The sequence below is a fragment of the Poecilia mexicana genome, unplaced genomic scaffold (genome assembly GCF_051168715.1).
Source record: "Poecilia mexicana isolate PSO_F unplaced genomic scaffold, ASM5116871v1 scaffold_13, whole genome shotgun sequence".
NCBI lineage: Eukaryota > Metazoa > Chordata > Actinopteri > Cyprinodontiformes > Poeciliidae > Poecilia > Poecilia mexicana.
The window spans coordinates 31,185,172-31,206,875 of record NW_028263382.1 but is presented as its reverse complement, the minus strand read 5'-3'; the positions used below and the strand labels follow the sequence as shown (position 1 = coordinate 31,206,875).

At 37.9% G+C, this 21,704-nt stretch overlaps 1 protein-coding gene across 1 annotated transcript in view; it reads left to right on the top strand.

Moving 5' to 3' along the window:
- The window catches only part of dph1 (diphthamide biosynthesis 1), an 80,043-nt gene that overhangs the window by 28,211 nt on the left and 30,128 nt on the right, over nt 1-21,704 (top strand). The window contains exons 4-6 of the mRNA XM_014998854.2: nt 13,277-13,398; nt 16,966-17,120; nt 21,506-21,627. Coding sequence (XP_014854340.1) covers nt 13,277-13,398; nt 16,966-17,120; nt 21,506-21,627 — 399 coding nt within the window. The remainder of the gene's footprint in view (nt 1-13,276; nt 13,399-16,965; nt 17,121-21,505; nt 21,628-21,704) is intronic.

Below are 21,704 nucleotides of genomic sequence, written 5' to 3'. Positions count from 1 at the left end.
AGAACATTTTAATAATGTGCTGTCAAAACCTTCTACAAACAAATGATGTACATATTGCATTCCAGCCAGTTAAATAAATTTTTTCCATCTTTTTTTTTCATTTGAATACAGCTGCATTTCATGACTTAAGCTCTCAATGAACCGTCTTGACTTTTTGTTGACGTAATGAAAGATTAGAAGATGAAACAAAAATGTTTAGTTTTCTGCCATCAAACCGGCAGTAGGTCATAAAAAAGCCTTAAGGCCGACATCTTTTGTTTGATGATTTGAGTTGCTATGTAAACACCTTCTCACCAGTAAGTACAGTTTCTGGAGAGAAAATGTGACATTATGGCATTATAGTATTATAGATACACCTGCATTATTTTTATATGCAGGGTTCATTTAGGTGTTTTCAAGGTTTCTCTTGTTTAGAGAATTACCAAAATTATTTCCATTTTCTAATTGCCAGAGAAATTAGTGCGGGCATTTTGTAGAGATTTTTTTTATATAACTTTCTTTCTATATTGTGTTTGAGCATTTCATTTGATGATTTGTTTGGGTTGTTTCAGTGGAAAGAATATTACTTTATTCCTAAAGACACAATGACTCATTGATCTGTTTAATTGAAGTAAAGGTTTTTTTTTTTTAGATTAGTGTTTTGTTCTCGTATCAGTTTGATGTAGAGGGTGTGTGTGAGAGACACATTTCAAAATAAAGTTTTTTTTAACAGTGAATTGAAACTTTTTTTTTAAAATTTATTTATTTTATTGTTTTTATGTCCAAAATATGGAAACATTTGAAAACGAAGTGCTTGTATTTTACTGTGGGAAACGTTTCTGGACCCTGTTATTGAGTGCAGAATATTTGAGGCGCAGCTCCTCCTCAGAGCTGCACTTTCCAAGCTTCTGCTTCACAAAGCAGCTCTCCCCTGCGACTGCCCCGCTCAGCTCCTTCAGACTAGCCAGCAGCAATTAGCAAACACCTGTTGTATCTGAGCATCAGCTAATCTCAGTGTTTGAGCTACTTTTCACTGCAATGCTGGTAAAACTACTGCTAGAAGTTTAATACAGGAGCGCTGTTGTGATGACTTCCTAAATGAGCAATGTTTGAAGGAGCAGGAGTTGTTAAAGAGGCAGAGACACAATTTCAAAGCATTAAATTACAAAATCAAATTTCTTTTCACTCATGTTTCATATAAATGTATAACAACTGAAGGTAATGTAGTTACTTGATTGTGCTATAAAAAGGCACTATGTACCTGGAAAACACATAATACTGTGTCTTTAAAGAATCATTTCTTTGACAACAGTTAATTAATAGAGTTTTAACAGCCTGATCTCTAAAAACGCCACTCTTTTGTTCGCTTCTTACATCTGCCTTTGTCATGATTGATAATTGCTCACCCAGAAAAGGGGATGAATTATTAATTGCACACAGTAACATTATCTTAAAGGAAGCTTTGGGCATGTTCTCCGGTGGTGGCACAGCAGCACATAATACCCCCTGTTATCTCCTCTCCTTCATGCTTATCACGATCCCGATCTAAACCCTCGCTGATCTGATAACTACTGCATCCAACTTGATTTACTTTTTTGAATTTTTTTCCCCCAGACATCTATGAAGACTGCCGTGACTGTGTTTGCATATAGCTTTGAGATTTCATCTTTGACAGTAAAGTCAGTACAACAATGCCCACTCCCTATAGCCATTTGCCATATTTGCTCTTTTGTATTATTATGTAAACTTGGTTTCCGTTGTTCTAACTACACGCCGTTTCACTGTACAGCTTTTGGGTTCTGCCTGGATAAAGCTCTGGGGCTTTTCTATAATGACCCATTGCTCAGGCTTAGGAATAAATGGCATAGCAAATAGATGAGATACACTCAGGGAAATGCCAGTAATGATCTTGTTTTTCAGGGAGTTAAAGGATTATCTAATGGTATTACTGAAAACATCTGTGTAAGCATCATCCACTGCTCACAGCCTCGCTGTTGTCTCATTTTGCTGGCAGATGTTCAACGGCTGCAGGTTGACAGTCACTTTTTTTTTTTAATTCAAATCTTTTTTTGTGGATTAGCAAACCAATGATTCCTATGTGGAAAAAAATGACAAGGTAAAGAAGAAGAAGAAGAAGTTAAATTGGAGGAAATGGTAAAAACCTTTAGACAACAAAAGAAGGGATATGAGATAATTTAATCCTTTTGCTCATTGCCCCCTGCTTAGAGGATGGCAGTTGGGATATAGTCTTTGTTACATGTGTATAAAGCAGATTATTGCTATCACATTTGGTGATATTACAAACACGATGTGATTGCCCGTTTTTAGTTGTTTAATTTTTTTTCTTCTCTCTTTTGTCGTTATTCCTGTGTGCGTATCTGCTTTATCCAAGCTCTTCCGCGCGTCATAGGTAATGCTCCTCATTTTCTCCTGTTTAGTTTTCAAGGTGCATATCCTCTTGTTTTCCCACCGTACATAACATCATTTATTCCAGCGGACTTTCATTTCGCTGATTTAATCTTTTTTTTTTTTTTTTATCCCCCCACTTACCTAAACTGAATTCATTTGGAGAAATAATGATGGTTCATCTGTGCAGAGAGATGCTACCTTTGGGAAAGGCCGTCTCTCTCTGTACCAATCTGCTTTCCCCTCCATCCAAAGCCCACTCAGAGCCATACAATAGGGTTGTTGGTGGGTGTATGCGGGAAGTGGAGGTGGGTGGGGTGGGGGGTCGCTGATATCTGAAATGTAATGAAATAAAAGATGAGCTTTTGCCAGATGTGAGGGGAAAAAATCACACACGTTTTGTGCAGAAGGGAGGTAGTGGGGGGTCGGGGGTTGGGAGTGGGGCTGCTTCATCATGCACTGCTGAGTGTTGGTGGACACGTGGCTTGATGGGATGGAAATTGTATGTGCTCATTTGCGCAGTTTGCTCTCTGTGGCTGAACAAGAGCAGCGATGAAGCACCTGTACCCCCCAACCCCCTTCTGCTGACCTGCTTGTCTGTTTGTTGCCTGTGAAGCCAGTTTGCCACTTCTGTTATTGGATTTTATGCAGAAGTGTTCCTGACAACACAGTCAGAAATGTTCTATTATTTAGTGCAGCTTTCCTCTGACCAATGCATTTAATGAAAATAAGCATTTCCCTTGCCTCTGTTGATATATTTAGCTGTGTTTTGTATGTTACTTTTATGAAAAAAACAAAAAAAAAGACAGATTTTATTTTTACATCATTGTTAGAACTGTCATAGCAGTATGAGAGAGATGATCTGTGAAAATATCAATCTCTTCCCTGAGCCACTATTGGTGTCTGAGGAAATGTACCGCTCCTGATGGAGAAGCAACCAATCAGAGCCAGAAGGCGGGTCTTAGCACTGTCAGTCACACTTATGTACGTGCAGCTAAATGTTCTAGTGGCGGAAAAACAACGCATTGTTCCAGGAAAACCGTTTATCCACTGTCATCAGTGGCCATGCTAGCTAGCTTTTGCATTCATGACAGGCTGTGCTAGCTGCAGCATACTAGACAGCTTTAAGGGTGGGGTGAGTAGCACCACACACAGGAATGATTGACAGTGCTAAGGTTAGCTCTGTTTGATTCTAGTTAGCACTGTGAGAAGGCTGAAGAGCTCAATTTATTTCACAGATTATTTTTCTTATACCATTTTGTCACAACATAGTGACCATGTCAACAAATATTCTTTAATAAAAGTTACATACCAAAGTTTTAATGATAAAATGGCACCAGTCACATTTATCGACACACCTGGTAAAGATATTTAAAGATCCTTTAATTGATCTTTTATTTAAGTAGCAACACATCTAGGGAACATTCAAACAATTAAACCCAATTTCAAACATTTTTTAACTCATGTTTGATATGTACAGCATTTTTACAGTTACTGAAGATAACAGTTTCTTGATTGTGCTATAAAATGACTATATGTCTGGAACACATAATACCGCCCCTTTAAGAAGCCCCTACTGTTTCTGACATTCCCTATTCAGATCGTCATCACAACAGTTTCACTATGAAACATTGTTGAGGGGTAGACTTTATGATGAGTTTTTTATTAGTTTTATGATAAGTTTTTAAGCGACATGTGTTTAATTGTTGCTGCCACTAGTCTGAAGGGACAGACTGAAGGAGGAGCAGGGGAGGGGTGCTCTGTGTTAAATTCTTGAACAATATATAATTTTTTTTCCACAGTTAGCTCAGTAATTAAACCTTCAGCTAGGGGCATGAAAAAACAATCAAAAATAATGACTTATGTCTTTTACTCCTTAACCCCCTATTTGAAGGAAATATGATGAGATATGAACAGATTATTTTGCAAAGCTATAAAAAAAAAAGATCTTCTAAAATCCATTTAAAATTCGTAACTCAGCTTGATGGTGTTTCAGAGTCCAGGGCATATTATGCATGTCATATGTATATTACATTACTTTTTATAGGATGAAATATTACTTCATTAACAAGGGTGATATGATGTGGGAATGCAGTCACAATTCAAGAATGATACGGGGAAAGCTACAGAAGTGATGTATATGAATGGATTGTTTTCAGTGGTTGCACCCTCTCACCTTAATGTCTTCATATTTGTCTTCATAAACTCCAATTAGTTGGGCCGCATAATACATATTGAGCATCTCCTGCAATTTGGTTGCTTGAAGGAAACATTAAATAGACTAATCTCCACTCCATAATGTATGTCCCACAGTGCCCTGTTCTATAGGGCCGTCTTGCTTATTCTCGTTGGCTCTTGTTGCAGCAGTTTACTTGGATATTTTTATTTTCAATTATGAGTAAAACTGAGTTTGCGATCAGAGTTGGTTGTTTTTCAGGTTTGATTTAGCAAATCAAACCTGAAGGGAACTATTGAAGAATGTTGGTGTGGAAATTTCCAAAAATGGTTAGAGATTTATGACATGATATCAGTCATTTGATACAAGAAATTGAGGTGAGGGAACTGTTAGGATTTTTTCCTTTATTTCACACCAAACTAACTTATATTTTCCTACTTTTCTGAGCTAGTAAAATTACCATTGGGTGATCATTGCCAATAGATAATACGTCTGATAGAATATGGAAAGGCTTAGCTGTCCAACCTGTCACGGGCCAGCTAAACTAGCTTCCTCTTTGGTTACCTAGCAACAACCAGTTGAATAACTTGCGTAGCAGCAGCTTCAGGTTTCGCCACCATGCCTCATAGCTGCTGTGTGAAGTGAAAGCTGTGAATAAAATGGGAAAGGTCATGTGACAAGTTGGGTAGATATGTAAAATATAAAATAAAAAACCCTATCAATAATTATTGATATCGACTGATCAGGATATATTTTTCAGCCATATTGTGCAGCATTATTGTTGTGGACTTAATATATTGAGCAATAATATTGTCTTTTTTTCCCCGTTTATGTTTTTGTTTATTTCCTTTTTGTTCTGTGCCCAATAAGACACAGAACCTCCTAGAAAACTTGGTCTAGAGCTGCCACTGCTTTTCACATGTGACCCTGCTGAATATTTCTGTCAGAATGATTGTAGGCAAAGTGCTTTGTGTAAAATACTGAACACTGCTGTAAAATTTGTCCACCAGTGGTTGTTGTAGAGGAATTTCACCCACTTGGTATTCAGAATATATCAGAATTCTAATTAAAATGAGCTTTTAATTAAATGAAAAATACATCCTCAATGCTTCATATTTATTTTGGTCTCTCTGTTTGCAAACTTGCATACAGAAATAGCCATCTTCAGATGAAGATGAAATTCTCTTTTTGTTATACTTGGATCCTGAGAAGTATAACTTCACTCTATGACAAGCTGACACTGTAGGCGTCCATTTCACATTAAAATGGAATCAACTAAGCAATTTGAGAGATGAAGTCAAAAGTGAGAGACAACCAACCTCGTTCTTCCCTATTCCACCTTTGACTTAAATAAAATTGTATTTTCAATCCTGGTTTTTAGTTTTATGGTTTAAATGAACACACTACCTCTCTGAGATAAAACCATTATTATTATTGGTTTTATTTTGTCGCTTTCCTCAAGTCTTGTGTTATAAATCCTATAAAACCCTTACCTTTTTTCCTTCCTGAATTTACCGCCTGGCAGCTTTTCACATGCTTAACTCTGCGAGCTATGATGATGAAAAGAGAGTATTTGATTCCAATGTTTCAGGAAGTTTTCAAGAAACCGCAAATACCAGTGAGTTTTGGCTAAACATCTCACCACTGATAATCAAACTGTTTTTAAGCTTTCTCTCCGCTGTACTCCAACTATCATAACTTTGGAGAAGCCTTATAAAAAAAAAAAGTGCTGTGTTTACTAACAGAAACTTAAAAGAAAACTCAATGAGATCTTTCTTAGAAAAGAGAAAAACCTCTTTGAAGAAGAGACGGTTAAACGAGAATGGCAGTATTGATCTTACAGAAACTTGCAACACAACTTGTATCAGTGCAGGAGGAAAAAACGGGGACAAATTAGATTGACTGTCATGTATTTGGTTTGTCAGATCCTCTGCATTCAGAGACGGTCTTCACACTCGGCTAGGGCAATGAGGGAGCATTAAGCAGGGTGTCTGCAGGGTTGTAAAAGGTATTAAAAGATAGTAAATGAAATTATCCAAAATTAAGGTCATTAAAAAGTAATAAACACCAACTGATGAGGGATGAATTTTCTTTTAGCAACGACCCAACTAATTTTATGTTGGAGTAGGTTTTGAGCTATGTCAATGTTGTCACGATGTCAGCCGGTGTGCGTTCGCTCCTCAGTTGCCATATTTGCTCTGAATAGTAAATAATCATCAGCTCATTTGGTGAAACGTGAGGATGATGAGCAGTGAAGGTGAATGGCGTGAGTGTGTTTTTTGTTTAAGCTAGACCTAATAATAAACATTTTTTTTCAGTTGTTAACAGTAACTTCTTTATGGTTTTTATGGTTTTGAGGAGCTTTGATCTTATGTCTTTTTCAGTGCTATTTTTTATATTCACATTATCACTAATCTATTACTTTTTAATCAGTTCAGTTCGCTAAGCCATGCTAGTATCACTTACAGTTACTACTTATACTTTTTATAATAATTGTGTTGTAGTTTCCTTGTTTTGGATTTATAGTATTTAATTTTGTACTAATAGACAAAATGTGTCTATTAGTACCCATCTACAGAAATGTTAATTATTGGGCATTGTCCCTACCAAATAAATCCTATGTTCATAAGGCAATTGATTATAGTTTGTCACGGAAAGTATTTTGAGTATTTTTAAAGTCCCCTTTGGAGTATTTTAAAGAAAGCGTTGTAAATTAGCATTTCTGCTCCAAACATTACGGTTTTTTCTTTAAGAGGATCCTTTGTGTTATTCTGTCTTTTCCATTTGATCTGTTCTTAGTGAGCATCGCGTAGTGCAGTCGTTATGGCCCTTGAAGAGGTATTTGACTGGCTTTTCCAACAAACTAATCTGACATGCACCCAGCTCACACGGTGTGTTGAAAGGGTTTGTTTGTTGGACATTGATCTTCTTTCTTGATTCCATAAGCGTCCCACAGTTGAAAACCAAAATCTTTCTTCCATTTTCCATCTCTGTTGTTGTTCACCAGGGGTGGGCTCAATCACCTCTGCTTTTTATTCTCTGCATGAATACAGCGAGAGCAGACGTCCAAGCAGCATCACACTCATGGATGGTGTTAGAGTAACACCATGGCTATAACTCCTAATGTCAAACTTGACAGCAGGATAAAAAATAGACAGAGAATAGCTGTAAAAGAAATAATAATAATAAAAACAAGATCTGAAAGAGGGTGCCAGGGCAGAAACCAATTTACCCAGCAGTAACTTAGTTTTGGTTTTGACGATGATAGGACATTCCAACTTCTTCTAGTGTCTTTGTATAAACTTAAGAACTTTATTAAAGGCAAGATCTCTAGGCTGGACAGCAAATAGTTGTCTTGTTTATGCATTCATCTCCTGATTTTATTGGATCTTTGCACCTGTCCTTAGATACTTTAGTCCTCTTGCCTCTTTCTCTTCAACTCCCCAACACCGTGTAGACAAGATGGGCAGTGGTTAGTCTTTCTACAAACTATAAACTCTGCAATGTGGAAATCTCACTTCATCCGTCACTATGTTATTCTGAAACGATACTATGTCTAGAAATAAAAGGTTTGAGTAAATGATAAATCAATGTGACCAATAAATGCAATAAATGCAATTGACTCTTAGTAGAAAACATGAAATGATGAAAATTTTTCCAACACTATGTTGCCATTGTGCTTCTCACCAAATAAACTCTTTAATCTGTCTCTGCTATCACTGTTACTGGTGTTTAAAAAAAAAAACTATTATAAACAAACAATGGTTAGCCCGGTGGGGGCGCAAGTAAAGCCTGGTGGCCCGCCAGGCTTATAATGCACCGAGGAAACCCCGGAGAAAGTGGAGATCAGCCGGCAAGAGAGAAGAACTGGCACCTCTGGGGAACATTTGCTAACCCCCTCATATCACTTGCAACATCTCATATCACAAATTACTCCAATCTTAAATAAACAAACTATTCAGGCAGATGGAGGAAGCCTGTTTTCTTAATTCAGTCTAGGTATTTCCATAAAAAGAAAAGTGCCTTTAGTGACAGAACGTCTTTGTGCGTGCTAATGGGATGCTTCAGAGGCAGGTTTGCTTTTTTTTCTTTCTTTTTTTTTTATCTCCTTTTATTTTCTTTGTCTGCTGCAGTATCTCTGAGCTGTAAGATATTATTACCAAACAACTTTCTCTTTTATGGTGACATCTGAAGGAATTCCTGTCAAAATCAGAAAAAAGAATATCATCTCTGGAGGACAGAGCGGAAACATTAGCTCACTTTGATGTTTTCTCTAGAACTGGAATGCAGTTAAATGAAATGCTATTTATGAAAAATATAGCAGCTTAACCTGTTGATACAAAAGCGATACAATCAGCTTTCAGTAAATACACAGCCTGTGTTTGTGTGGGCACGTGTAAACATATTTTACAGCCCGGTTGTTGACATGTAGTTCTGTTTGTGACAGCCAGATACCAGTACAGTTTTTTTTATTATTATTATTATTGAAAAGATTTTAATCGGAGGATAATTTCTCACACGTTTCAAATTGTATGCTAAAGAGCTAATTAACAAGGGCTGTTTCGGAGTTCACAAGCTTCTCTGACATCTTAATTAGATCTTAATGACATTTCCGCTGGAAAGGCTGAGCAGAGTACAACTGTGCAAATATACGACGTGGTACGAGAACGCAACCAGCACAACAGATAAGTGCAAACTAAAATGTTGAGATTGGACTCTTTAGGAGTTGAAATATATGCAGATTAGTAGTGATATAGGACAGCCTTCTTTATATGTGCCAACCTGTTCCATTGTATGTTCTATTTTAAAATGGAGCTATGGAAATCTGGATTTTATTAACAGCCTCCTTTACCATATCAGCCATCTTGCCGCTTTTCCTTTCTCCCAGTGAGATATGGGAGTATGCATCGCCCAGTAATTACTGTGCCTACGTCCCAGTAGAATCGCACCTCTCATATCGGCCTCTTACTCAGATCCTTAGCATTTATTACCATAAAATGTCACCCTGGAAATAACTAGATATGCTTTGCAGTGCCAGTGGAGGTAGTGTGATAATGATGTTTTTGGCAGATAGATGGCTGATTAGATACAATGATCTTCTGTAGTGCTGTGTTTTGCATTGTAGATGGCTTTTCATGGTCTGCAGTGGATTGCATTCCCCATCCCCCCACCCCCCGGTGGGCATGCGGTGTATTTTTAGCTGTAGGGTGGATACCCATTTATTCATTTCTAAACAAAGTCAGCAGACTCTGTTGAACGAAAAACAGCAACCACAATGAATTGAAAAACTTCTATGAACGTCCACAGACCTCTGGACCTACCCGTTACTACAATGAGATGTTGCACGCAACATCCCTCCCTCCAACTTCCTGCTGGAGGGCAATAAACTGCTTACCAACTATGACTAGCATTGGTTAGCTGTCAAATTGTTATATTACGCTAATTCTTAAATGTAGACACGATATATAAAAGAAAAAAGGACACAATATTTTGCTACTAATTGTCAGACTGACAACTAAATAAGAAGGTCCTAGGGTTTCAGTGCCAAATTTTAATTAAAGAGAAAAATAGCAAGAGGAAGGGAAGTAGGTCAGTTATGCTAGCTTGACTTTGACAATCTTAACATGTAGTTGTGCTTTGGAATTTGGTGTGTTTCAGTTCAGAAAAAAACAGGGGGATGCGCACACCAACTCTGAAAGATCATCAGTAGAGCAGGTGTCTAAATTAACTAATCAATCGATCACTGCTGTGTTCAGAATATTGCTTATTAATAATCGCAAAATAAATATCAAGCCTGAAAACATAACAATGTAATGGACTGAATGTTCTGTTCTTTGTGTGGGAAATGTTTGCGTGTTTTCTGGTGTTGAATCCTGATACACTGTTGGAGCTGCTGTTTGCTAGTTGCTATGGCAATAGGTCTGAGTGTAGCATAAGGCCGACACAGAGAGCGATTAAAAAAAAAAAAAAATATGAGTGGTTTTGAGTTGCTCTAAAATGTCTTCTTTTTCTGCGTTATTTCTCCCTTTGCCGTAGAGCATGGCACTAAATCAATAATACCGACATCTCCAAAATTTGCGAAATTCCTAGATGTAAACAATAGCATGCAAACCATCAACATGTGCCAGCTGTTGGCTCACAGTACAATCACGCGGATGCAAACAAAGTCTGAATCTTAACATCAGAGAGGGTAATTGATTCAAATCATCAAAGGCAAATATTTATTTGCCAGACAAATTGCTGGTTCTGATTTTTGCTGGGCTCAGCTGGCCTGCGCCACTCTTCACTTGAGATCGACCATTAGAGTAGACCGGACTGGGAAATGGTAGGAGAGGGAGAAAAACAAACAACTTGTATAGGAAGGGGGCCAATTGCTGGGGGTGGGTAGGAGGAACCCAGCGAAAGAGAGCCCCACCTGGAGTTTTTATCACAGAAAACAAAGGTGGAAAGGCTTAATAGAAACTCTGTCTGAGGTCCTTCACAGAGGCCAGAACCGGGGAATAAACTGAGTGGATGGAGGTTGAAAGCTTGTGCAGCAGGAGACGCATTACGAAGATTCTGTTGGCTGGAACAGATGCTGTTCTGTATGCAGCCGTGTCTGTTTATCACTTCCTAAGCCTTCTGTCTCTTCTCTGTTCTCCCCGCTTTCTGTCTAGCCTGAATCTGTCAAACTTAAACCACAAGTACCTGGCATGAACCACCTTTTTTTGCAACTACCCCCTCTCCTGCAGCTCTGTCCTCTCTTTCAAATGGTTCGTTTACTTGTTCTTTGTTCCACTCGAATTTTATTCATTTTACTTAGCCTTAATGACTTTACTTACATTAATTTGCCCATAAAGGGCTATAAAAGTAAATGCTTGTTTTCTCAGTAATGCATCCTGTTGTTCTTTCAAAGAATTTTGGGCCCATAGATGCATGTTTAATTTGTTAGTTATCCTCACAAGAAGCTTATTTTTTCTCTCCTCTATTACTTTAAACTGGAACATTAGGTCCACATGGTTTGTGTTACACTTTCATAACCTACTTGTGCTTGGGAGGATTTACCCTGAATGGCTTATTTTCTTCAAGCAAACTGTAGTTGAAGCAGTTTTTTTTCTTGTTTCCAGGCAGATTAGCAAAGAATCCAGGCCATAGATGGGATTAAAAAGCATATAAACTTGAATAACTTTAAAGGGATAGTTCAAATTTAAGTGAGGTTCTATAAAGTAATTTGTTATTAGAGATCAACTGATTGTGCTGATATCCAAAACCTGTTTTTTGTAATGCTTCTGTGTGCTCTTAATCATCATTCATGATTTAGATTTATGAATCAATAATAAAAGTCAATCTAGGTCATTGTTTTTTCTTTAACTGGTAGCAGAGGCTACAACGCTTTGCATACTTAAAAGTATGTTGGCTTTAAAACTAGCCATATCATTGTAATTTAGCTATTAGCATGGTTAGCACAGCTACCATGACAAATACCTTGCATTCCATTAAGTCTTGTTCTCTCTCACTCTCTAGCAGCCTAAATATACCATGTACATGTCTCTTACTTTGCCCCACTGATGGTGAAACGAAGCAAACTTTGAGTTTTTTTACTCACAATAGCATGTTTTTCATTAACAAGTGTTCAACAAGGTAGGGCTAAAAACAATGGCTATCACTGACGTCACATGACTACTGTTGCCTGTAGTCATGTGACGTCGCATTTCAGTTAGTTTACAGAAAAGTGAAGAAATCTCTAGATCAATGGAAAGCCAGCAGCTAGCCAGACACACCTCCTATTTGACTTGATTTTGGCAATTTAAAATAGCTGAAAATATTAAATCTTATTCTAGCAGCTACTAGTGTGCTACACTACTAAATGCCATTTTTCAAATTACAGATACCTGCTTGTAGTGTGTTGTGTGGCAGGCCTGCTGTTCTCAGCCCTGCAGCTGCATTTGGCTGGCAGACTCAGTGAAGCTGCATCTCATCAATTTGCACCACCCAGTGTCGGGTCATCAACAGCACATTTTGGAGAACCTGTAATTATAAGGTACCTTCTGCAGATTTCTGAGTAAAGCCAGGATCAAGGTTAATTTCTTTGGCCGGTTTATACAATACAACACAGTCGCTTTCAGGTAGCGCACTTTTTGTCCTCTCCAATGTAGCAGAGCTACATAAAGTGGACAGGTGTTGTCTCAGACCTTTGTTTTAAGCTTCCATGACATCACAAAGTTTCTTTCCTGAAACTCCTCCTCTTCCCGCTGAAGTGGATTTTGGGATAAATAGTCCTTATACTTTTCCTCCTGTATTAAGGAGTCTGGAGTCTAACACTGAAAACACCCTCATATAGTTCCACTCAATAAATTCAAAAAACGTAAAAAAAAAAAAAATCCTAACTCTACCTTTGTTTCTTTTCACTTACCTAACTTAGTAACCTCAACTGATGAGTAACCTTCATATATCAGTGCTGTTATGCTACGTTTTGGCCGTTATTGGCTGGTCATTAAGCCACAAAGCAGCTCTGTCTGTAAACCTCTCGTTTTGAGTCAGCCATTGATCAGCAAAATCGTCAGACTCGATGAGTTGTGGTTTGGCCTGCTGCTCCAACAAAGGAATTGACGTACCTCAGCTTTTCCATAATCACACAGTGCCTCGCATGGCATGCGCATCGATCCCCATAGAATGAATCAAGGCGAGGCACACATGGTCTGTGACTGCGCTGATTATTGCTTCTGTGTTTCACAGATTCACGGAGGCGGACACCATCATAATGGGGGACGTGACGTACGGTGCCTGCTGCGTGGACGACTTCACTGCCCGTGCCCTGGGAGCAGATTTCATGGTTCACTATGGTCACAGCTGTCTGAGTATGGTTCTTTATCTCCCTTGTACATGTTTGTCTGGTTCTTTATTGCTCTGAATGCCTAAAGAAAAAAAGAAAAAAACACCAAGGTTACCCACCTACATTCAGTGAGCTACCTGGAAAAAAACATGTAGCCCACATGGACATAAAAAAAATGACAGAGATTGACAGGAGTTATTGATGAAAGGAAAATGTAGATAATTAGAACCATGTAAACCTTGCAAATGTAATTACAGCGCTTAGAATTTTCAGCAATTTGTCGAGTTGCAACAACTTATTTCAATGTGTTTTGTCAGGATTTTATTTTGAAGACCAACAACTTGTAGTAGACAACTGAAGACCCAGCGGGTCTTTGCAGCATCACATTCACATCAGTTGAAAACACACCAGCGCTGTCCTTTGGAAACCTCAAGCATTTCCGCAGGACCTTCACGCGTCTCACCTCACTGTCTGTCTGTCTGTCTTTTACACATGGGAAGAAATGTTAAATCAATAATTTTGATACATATCTGCCAGAACAAGCTCACCTCGGCAAAATACCAGAAATGACCAACAGAATCTTAATGTGACTGAAAACAAAGGAAATGTTTTTTCCTCCCCTGTTTTTGTTAGTTTGGCCGTTATTCATCAATTGTAGCGAAATGATGGTTAGTGCTGATATTTTTATTTCTAGGGAGTGGGGGACAGTCGCACATCAGCGTCTATGCTTAAAAGCAACAAAGTTGAAGTTTTTAAAGTCAGTTTCAGGGTTAAGTTAGACGAGAAGAAATTGCCAGAACATTTTTGTTTATGGCCATCTTTCTGTCTGTGATCTTAGCCTTCATCTCTCAGCCATGAGACATCATTTGCACTGTTTCCTAAGATTTCAACCACCTGTGAAAGATGAAAGACTCGGGCCTCAGAGTGACTCAGAGCTACTGTCTCCTCTGTGTTCCTTTCATTTTCTCTGCAGTGTTTTTTTCCTTTTAAATATATAATTTATCCCATCCTCTTAAGTACCATTGTCAGAGTACCTTAGAACTAGGCATCCAAAATCAATGTGACATGATTAAAACAAATCAGATATTCTACAGTTCATCTGAGCAATATATTTAGATGCTTTTTCCCATCGGTTTAAAACAAATGTGTCCATGTGTTAAAACAGCTCAGATGTAACTGTACACCTTAACCTCCTTTAGAGTAGGGATGGATCTATAAATATGCAGATCGCTCCACACCTCTCCCCTCAGCATTCACTTGCAGTTAAATCAGATCTGCTCAGGTTTAACTCTTGGTTATCTCTTTCACTGACAGACATGATGCAGACTCACTGTGATAGTGCAGTTATCTATTTATTTTTGTTGAGATTAAAGTTTGTACAGTCTTGCACAACAACAACAAAAAAGACATTGGAAAAAGAGTATCACCATCAAAAACACAAAATGTTACCAAGTATGTATGTCTAGTTTCTAGTGCAAATAACTCGGTGCACTTGAAATAAGACAAAACTAACTTTCAACTATAATTTCAGCAAGGTATAAGAGCTTGTTTTAAGTCAGTAATTTCTTAGTATAGATTAAAAAGTACTTTTTCTATTAGCAGACTATTTCACTTAAAGCATTTTTTCTCACGTTATAAGTGAAATAATCTGCCTGTAAAAGTAGTACTTTTTTAATCAATATTAAGGAGTTACTAATTTCTCTTGCTGGAAAATTACTTGTAAGTTAGGTTTTTTTATTATTTCAAGTGTAAACAATATTTTGACTACTATGTATCAAAAGTACTTGGTACGATTTTGTGATTTTGCAGTGCAATGCCAAAGATGTTTTGACTTTGCTAATATTAAGCTTTTTCTCACTCACCAGCTTTAGTAGATGCAAAAAGAATATTGATTAAGTGGTATTGTGTATCTAGTATTGTATATCTAGTTCTATACCTACTGTCTTGCTACCTGAGCAGATGGTTACAAAAGAAATCTTATTTTACACTTGTTACTTTGTAGAAAGTTATTTTTTTCTGCCCAATAAACATTTGACAAACAATTTTTTAGATGTAAATTCTGTTTTAGATTCTGTTTTAAAATCTATTTGGTAAATTGTTTTAGATAACTTCATTTAGTTAAAACTGTAATATGACGTCAACTATCTTTACTCTGTGTCATAATTGCTCATGTCCATTAATATCAAACACTTGTTAGAAGATTGCCTATATGCTCACTTTTAACAAATGAATCTTGTATCTGTTTGTTGATGAACCCATGTTCCATTATCAACATTTACTTTTTAATAAATTTGCCCACATAGCTGTTTACATGTTTTTTTTTATGTTGTTGTTTAATAAGGAGCTGTGCTAATAGGCCTTATTGCTATAACACATGAGAATAAAACCCAGTGATTGTGCAGTGAGTCCTGTCTGTCTCATTGACTGTTTCTCTAATTGCGGCACCTAAGTGCACTCAAACCGCCGTGGTAATGTGAACACAGATCGATGTCGCTTTGCTCTGCCCTTTTACTGTTTGGCAGTACCGATAAACAAGCAACGGACAGATGGTAGTCTCAGTTCAGAGGTTTACTCGTCATGCGCAACACTTTTAGTCTTAGTTTTACCTCCTTGGGCCCTGTAGCCAAATCAAGCTGCTTCTAATACCCATCAATATCCATACCTTATACTTCCTGGATCAAATGTGGAGTCGCTAATTCTTTCTCTATCCAGTTAATTTTACAACCCCACCTCTCTCACACTCTGGATCATTTTTACTTTTTCCACTTCTGCCTTGTGCGGCAAACTATTTGGACTTCCTTTAGCAGTCTATGAAATCTCCCTCTCTCTAAATTAATTTGGTCTTCTTCAGCATATCTCAGTTGGGATTTCCTCATTTATTTGCTCTTGTTTCATTCCTGTCTGCTTTCAGTCTCCTGTGAAGAAAAAGGTTTGGATGTCTGTGTGCTTTCTGAATTCACGTATCTTTCTTTGCTCATGAGTTGTTTAATGTGGGACATTAAGGAACCTCCTGCAATCTTAAAATTTTCACCTTAATGGACCATTTATTCAATTAAAACAAGATGTCCTCTTGCTCCCGATGAGCATATTACGTGAAATAAAATGATGAATAATAGTTTTTGTCAAAACAATTGGTAATTCTTTTGTTTTATGCGTCCCTCACTCCTTTTTTGCCCTTCCTGTCCTGGACTCTTGCCATCTTCACTCAGCAACAACTTCTTCTTCTTCTGCACGTCTCTAGCAACGCCTTCTAAGCTCAAGTGCGTGGTAAATGGCCTATGAAATTAATAGCATTAATAGCAATCACATGTGTCCCTCTACTTCCCTAAATAATTGAGGTCTTTGCATCAGTTCCTGCATGAGTTGGCAACTTGATGGGAATGATTTTCAATTATACCCCGCAGACGCCAGCTGTGAGCTATAAATGTACCTTCATAGATCCTGTATAGCTCGACGTCTGAACATGTTAAAGGCTTTAATGTTTCGGGCGCCATCAGCTGTGTATATGTTGCCGATTCATCTGACAGAAGAGTGAATTATTCATCTGTCTCCCCTTTCCTTTTTTTGTTTGTTTGTCTCCACCTCCCTGCAGTCCCCATAGACTCCACCGCGGGGATCAAGATGCTGTATGTGTTTGTGGATATCCAGATGGACAATGCACACTTCCTGGACACAGTGAAGTTCAACTTCCATCCTGGACAATCCCTGGCACTTGTCAGCACCATTCAGTTTGTTGCAGCATTGCAGGTAATCGACCAAGGCTATTGTTCTCATTTTTAGCTGCAGTGCTTTGCAGATGTGTTCATTCTTTGTCATATTCTGTCATGTCAGAACCAGAAAATTGATTGTGCTTTATTGCGAGTTTATGCAATAACATAAACCGAACAGAAGGTATTAAACACTTAGACGCTTAAGAGAGGGAATATATATACACACACACACACACACACACACACACACACACATATTTTTTTTATAAAAGTCTGAATAAAAGTATCCAACTGCCACTTACTCTGATACACTTTAATAAAATCCAGTGCAATTACCTTCATAAGTCACTTACTTAATAAATAGTGTTTTACATGTAGTGTAAAACTAAGACTGCACATCAGCTTGAACCCACCATCCGCATTGCGAAACACGGAGGTGGCAGCACCATGGAACTATGATTTGCATGGACAAAATAAAAGCAAATGAAAAGCAGGGAAGTTCCCAGAGATGATGGGAAGATAGATTGAGTTACACATGTAGAAATATACTGTATGTGAGGCTGATTAATTCTGATTAACTGATTGTTGAAATAATTATCAACACATTAAGTAACCAATTAGGCTGTTTGCTGAAAGAACAACATATTCAGAGCACTAATTAAGCAAAAACTTAAAAAACCAAAAACAAACAACAAAACATACATTTTGCATTTAAGACAAATATCCAGAACTCCTCTAACGGCATAATTTTGGCTTCACTTGGTTCAAATTCTGAAAATAAATATTCTATTAAATTTGTCACAAAAAATGAACAGAAGACAAATTATCAAGTGCATAAGTTTATACAAGATCCACTAGAGTACAAGTTGAAATTATTCAGAAATTGTCAAATGTGATTGGATCTTGTTCATGTTAATGATATGATTCAGTGAAACTTTGTTCAACTGCTTTTCAATGAACTCGTGGAAACAATCGACTTTAGCTCAGAAGTCTTCTGGCTCTTTCTGAACCTCGATGTCCTTCTCTAATCAAGGTGAGCAGGAACAGCTGCTCTCCGTCAGCGAAGTGTGTAACGCAGCGGAGTGGAGACGCATGCAGTGTAAATCCGCAATGATAGAGAGGAACTTGGGTTGTATGAAATAATTTATTTGTCTGCAAAATCATTTATATTCATCTCCTTGACAACTACGAGTGCATGGAGACATAACTGGACCATTCAAAAGCCTTAACAGGTGTCTAGCAGTCGCTAAGGATAGCACCATCAGATAGACGTAGCTATTTCTAATCTGACAAGTGAGATCATCAGAACACCAGCAACACTTTCTAAAGTTTATGTATCCAACTGTTGACTCGTACCTCCAGCTGTGGTCGTCTAGCTTCCAGCCTGTGATTAGCTTTCCTCTTGTCTGCAGATGGTAATATTTACTCCATGGTTCATGTATGTCAGTATGAATTATTATTTAACACATCAGTCAAAAAATACCATGAAGGGGAAAAAAAAAACATACCCAAGTTGCACCTGATTAAAAGTTGCAGGACCAGGGGTGCTGTGGTGGTATAGGGGTAAAGCACGACCCACGTAATAAGGCCTTAGTCCTCGTGGCGGTGGCCACAGGTTCGATTCCCGGCCTAGTGACGTTTGCCGCATGTCTTCCCCCTTCTTTCATTAATTACCCTGTTTCCTGTCGAACTACTTTCAAATAAAGGCCACTAGAGCCAACAAAACCTTTAAAAAAAATAATAAAAAGCCAAACTTTGGAAGTTACTATATAAGAGATAAATTATTTGAGCAAACTTGCAACAGGCAGCAAAAGGTGTCAGATTGGGCATGAGGTACAACTTCCCACTAGGTAATGAGATGAAAAACAAAACAAATCCTGAGCTTAAATCAATTTTTTTTCAAGAGTTCACAACCTGAATCCAAAAGAGAATCTTCAGTTATTTTGCAAAGAAGAATGAAGGGAGTTGAATTGAAATGCAGTCCATTCACTATGTTGCTATGTTATTTTCCTTCCAGTTCACAATATTACACTACTTTCTACTGGACTGTCAAATAATATCCATGTAAGGTAAACTGAAATTAATCTGAATACTTTTCAAGACATGATACAGTCATGGTATCAGGAAAACATCCAGGGTGACTTCCACAATTTATATTTTTCGTCCTCTCATGAGTTACAGTTTTGACTTCTGTATTTATCCTTCTCTGATTTTTATTTTGTTTTTTTGGTTTTTTGGTGCGGCAGAAATATACAGACAAACATTCATCTCAACCCTTGCACAATATATGTATGTTTTTTTTTTTTTTTTTTTTTTTTTTTGTGGTGCCTGGTTTTCATGAACCCTTCTCTGAGCTCAGTTCAAGTGTGGGTTTGTCAAATCTGGCAGCAGTTATTTTTGCTTTGAAAGGCGCAATGACCTCGGAAAGCCTCTCAGTTCAGCATCATGCTCAGGACTGCTCTTTACATAAGCAGTGGCAGCAGTTATAGTATTAAGCTTTAACATCCCTCTCTCTGGCTTGCTGCCTCGCTGTTCTATAATGTGCTCTGCTGCTTTCATTTTCTGAGTTCTTCACCACTGCTGTGGGCTTTTGCTAATGTAAAATGCACTATTTTTATATCGCTCTACACTCCTGAGTGATTCTAAATTGCATGTTTTGTCATTTCGCTGCGGCTTTCGTGCATCATTGTAGTTTTTTTTTTTTATGTATGGATGCCTATATGGTTTGTTCTTCAGTAGATTTTATTAGATCTAAAGACAGTTTCTATGATGAATTTTCAGGAAAGACTAATGAAGTGATTCAATCTATTTCATTTCATTTTAGATATAATGGAGATTATAATACAATATCTCTAACTTTTCCATTAATTTATGCTTTCTTTTCAGCCAAAAGGTAGAAAGCTATTAGTTGTAAATTCAGCTTAATTGAAGCCATGTTTTTTTTAAATGAATGGTAAATACTCCTAAAAGGGGACGTATTATGCAAAATTCACATTTTGCACATTTTTGTACATCCATTTGGGTTTTACTGCTTCTAAAAACATTCCAAGCGCTTAAAAAAAAACCCAACAACAACAAAAAACACTCCCAATAAGTTAATGTTCTTTGGTGTCTGGAAAATTAGCTGTTTCAAAAACCTCCTGAATGCTGAGTCACAAATGAGCAGGCACTGCCCTTCACCTAGGAACCCCAACAAAGGCCAGCCCATCACCTAGCAACACAAGTTGGGCTTTGGCTCGTTTTACCACTGTATGCGCTGTACAATGGCTGCTGGTATGTACAACAGTTTTATTACTGCAGTAGGCTGCTTTTTCTGCAAAGATGTACAGATGTTGTTACGACTGACGGCGTAAAGTCAATTATTAAATGATGAGTGTGCAGGTGCCCGTCCCTGATTGGTTCAAAGAAGACGACGGAGATGTCCTATTGGCTGCTTTCCGGAGGTGACGGATGTAAAGGCTGCTGAAGCGGACTTCCTGTGTGTGAGTGCAGAAAAGCCAAGTTATGAAGCTTCACTTAGGTTGTAGATAAGCTGCTAAACACATCAAAGTGCCTTATCCTCATATTGTTAATGGTGTTTTCCAGATACAGCATAGAGGAGGTGTTACGGAGGGCGTTGTTGGGGGAAAAACAGACAAACAAAGGAAAAGGGGTGTGGCCGGTGGAGATAAGTCGAGGATGGAACACAGGAAGTCCGCTTCAGCAGCCTTTATATCCGTCACCTCCGGAAAGCAGCCAATAGGACATCTCCGTCGTCTTCTTTGAACCAATCAGGGACGGGCACCTGCACACTCATCATTTAATAATTGACTTTACGCCGTCAGTCGTAACAGATGTATAATTGTGTATCTATTTGCCGTCATTTAAATGTTTAGTTGAGGGAAGGAACTTATTTGGATTTAAAGTGACAGAAGGCCCTGAAACGGCTCAGAACTGAGCAGACTGAAATCTTATCACCCAACACTGTAACGAATGTTTATATTTTATTGATGTTTTGTTCACTTTTGAATTATCTATAATCAGATCTTATAAATAATACATTTAGAAATTCTGAACAAAAGGAATGTTATTTTAAACTTCATTAATCAGTTGGAAAACTAAATTCTTGACCTTTCCATTAAGAAATCTTTATAATAATCAGTAATTAATTACACTAATTACTCTACACTGATTATAAAAAAGGGGCTATTTTAAAAATCTACTCGAAATGTAACATTCAAATATGATTTATCTTAAAAAAAAAAATGCAGGAATTTTTTGATTGTTCAGAATCTAGTGCCTAACTTCACTGGAAGGAAAAAAAAAACTATCTTTCTTTGGGGAAAGGTGATCAAAATTGCAAAAGTAAAATCCTGCAGACCCTTGTCTCACCCCCTTAGAATAAATATGTGGAAATTCTCTCCCCTCCCCTTCATGTTGCAGGCTGTGAGTGCAGCCCTGAGGCCAGAGTATGATGTGCTTGTCCCCCAGTGTCGGCCTCTGTCACCGGGAGAAATTCTAGGCTGCACCTCTCCACGCTTGGATCGCCACGTCGATGCCATAATGTAAGAAACCTCCTTCTTCCTGTCTTCCCCTCTCGCCGGTTCCATGCCCACTCGTGTGATTTAAGTCATAATCACTG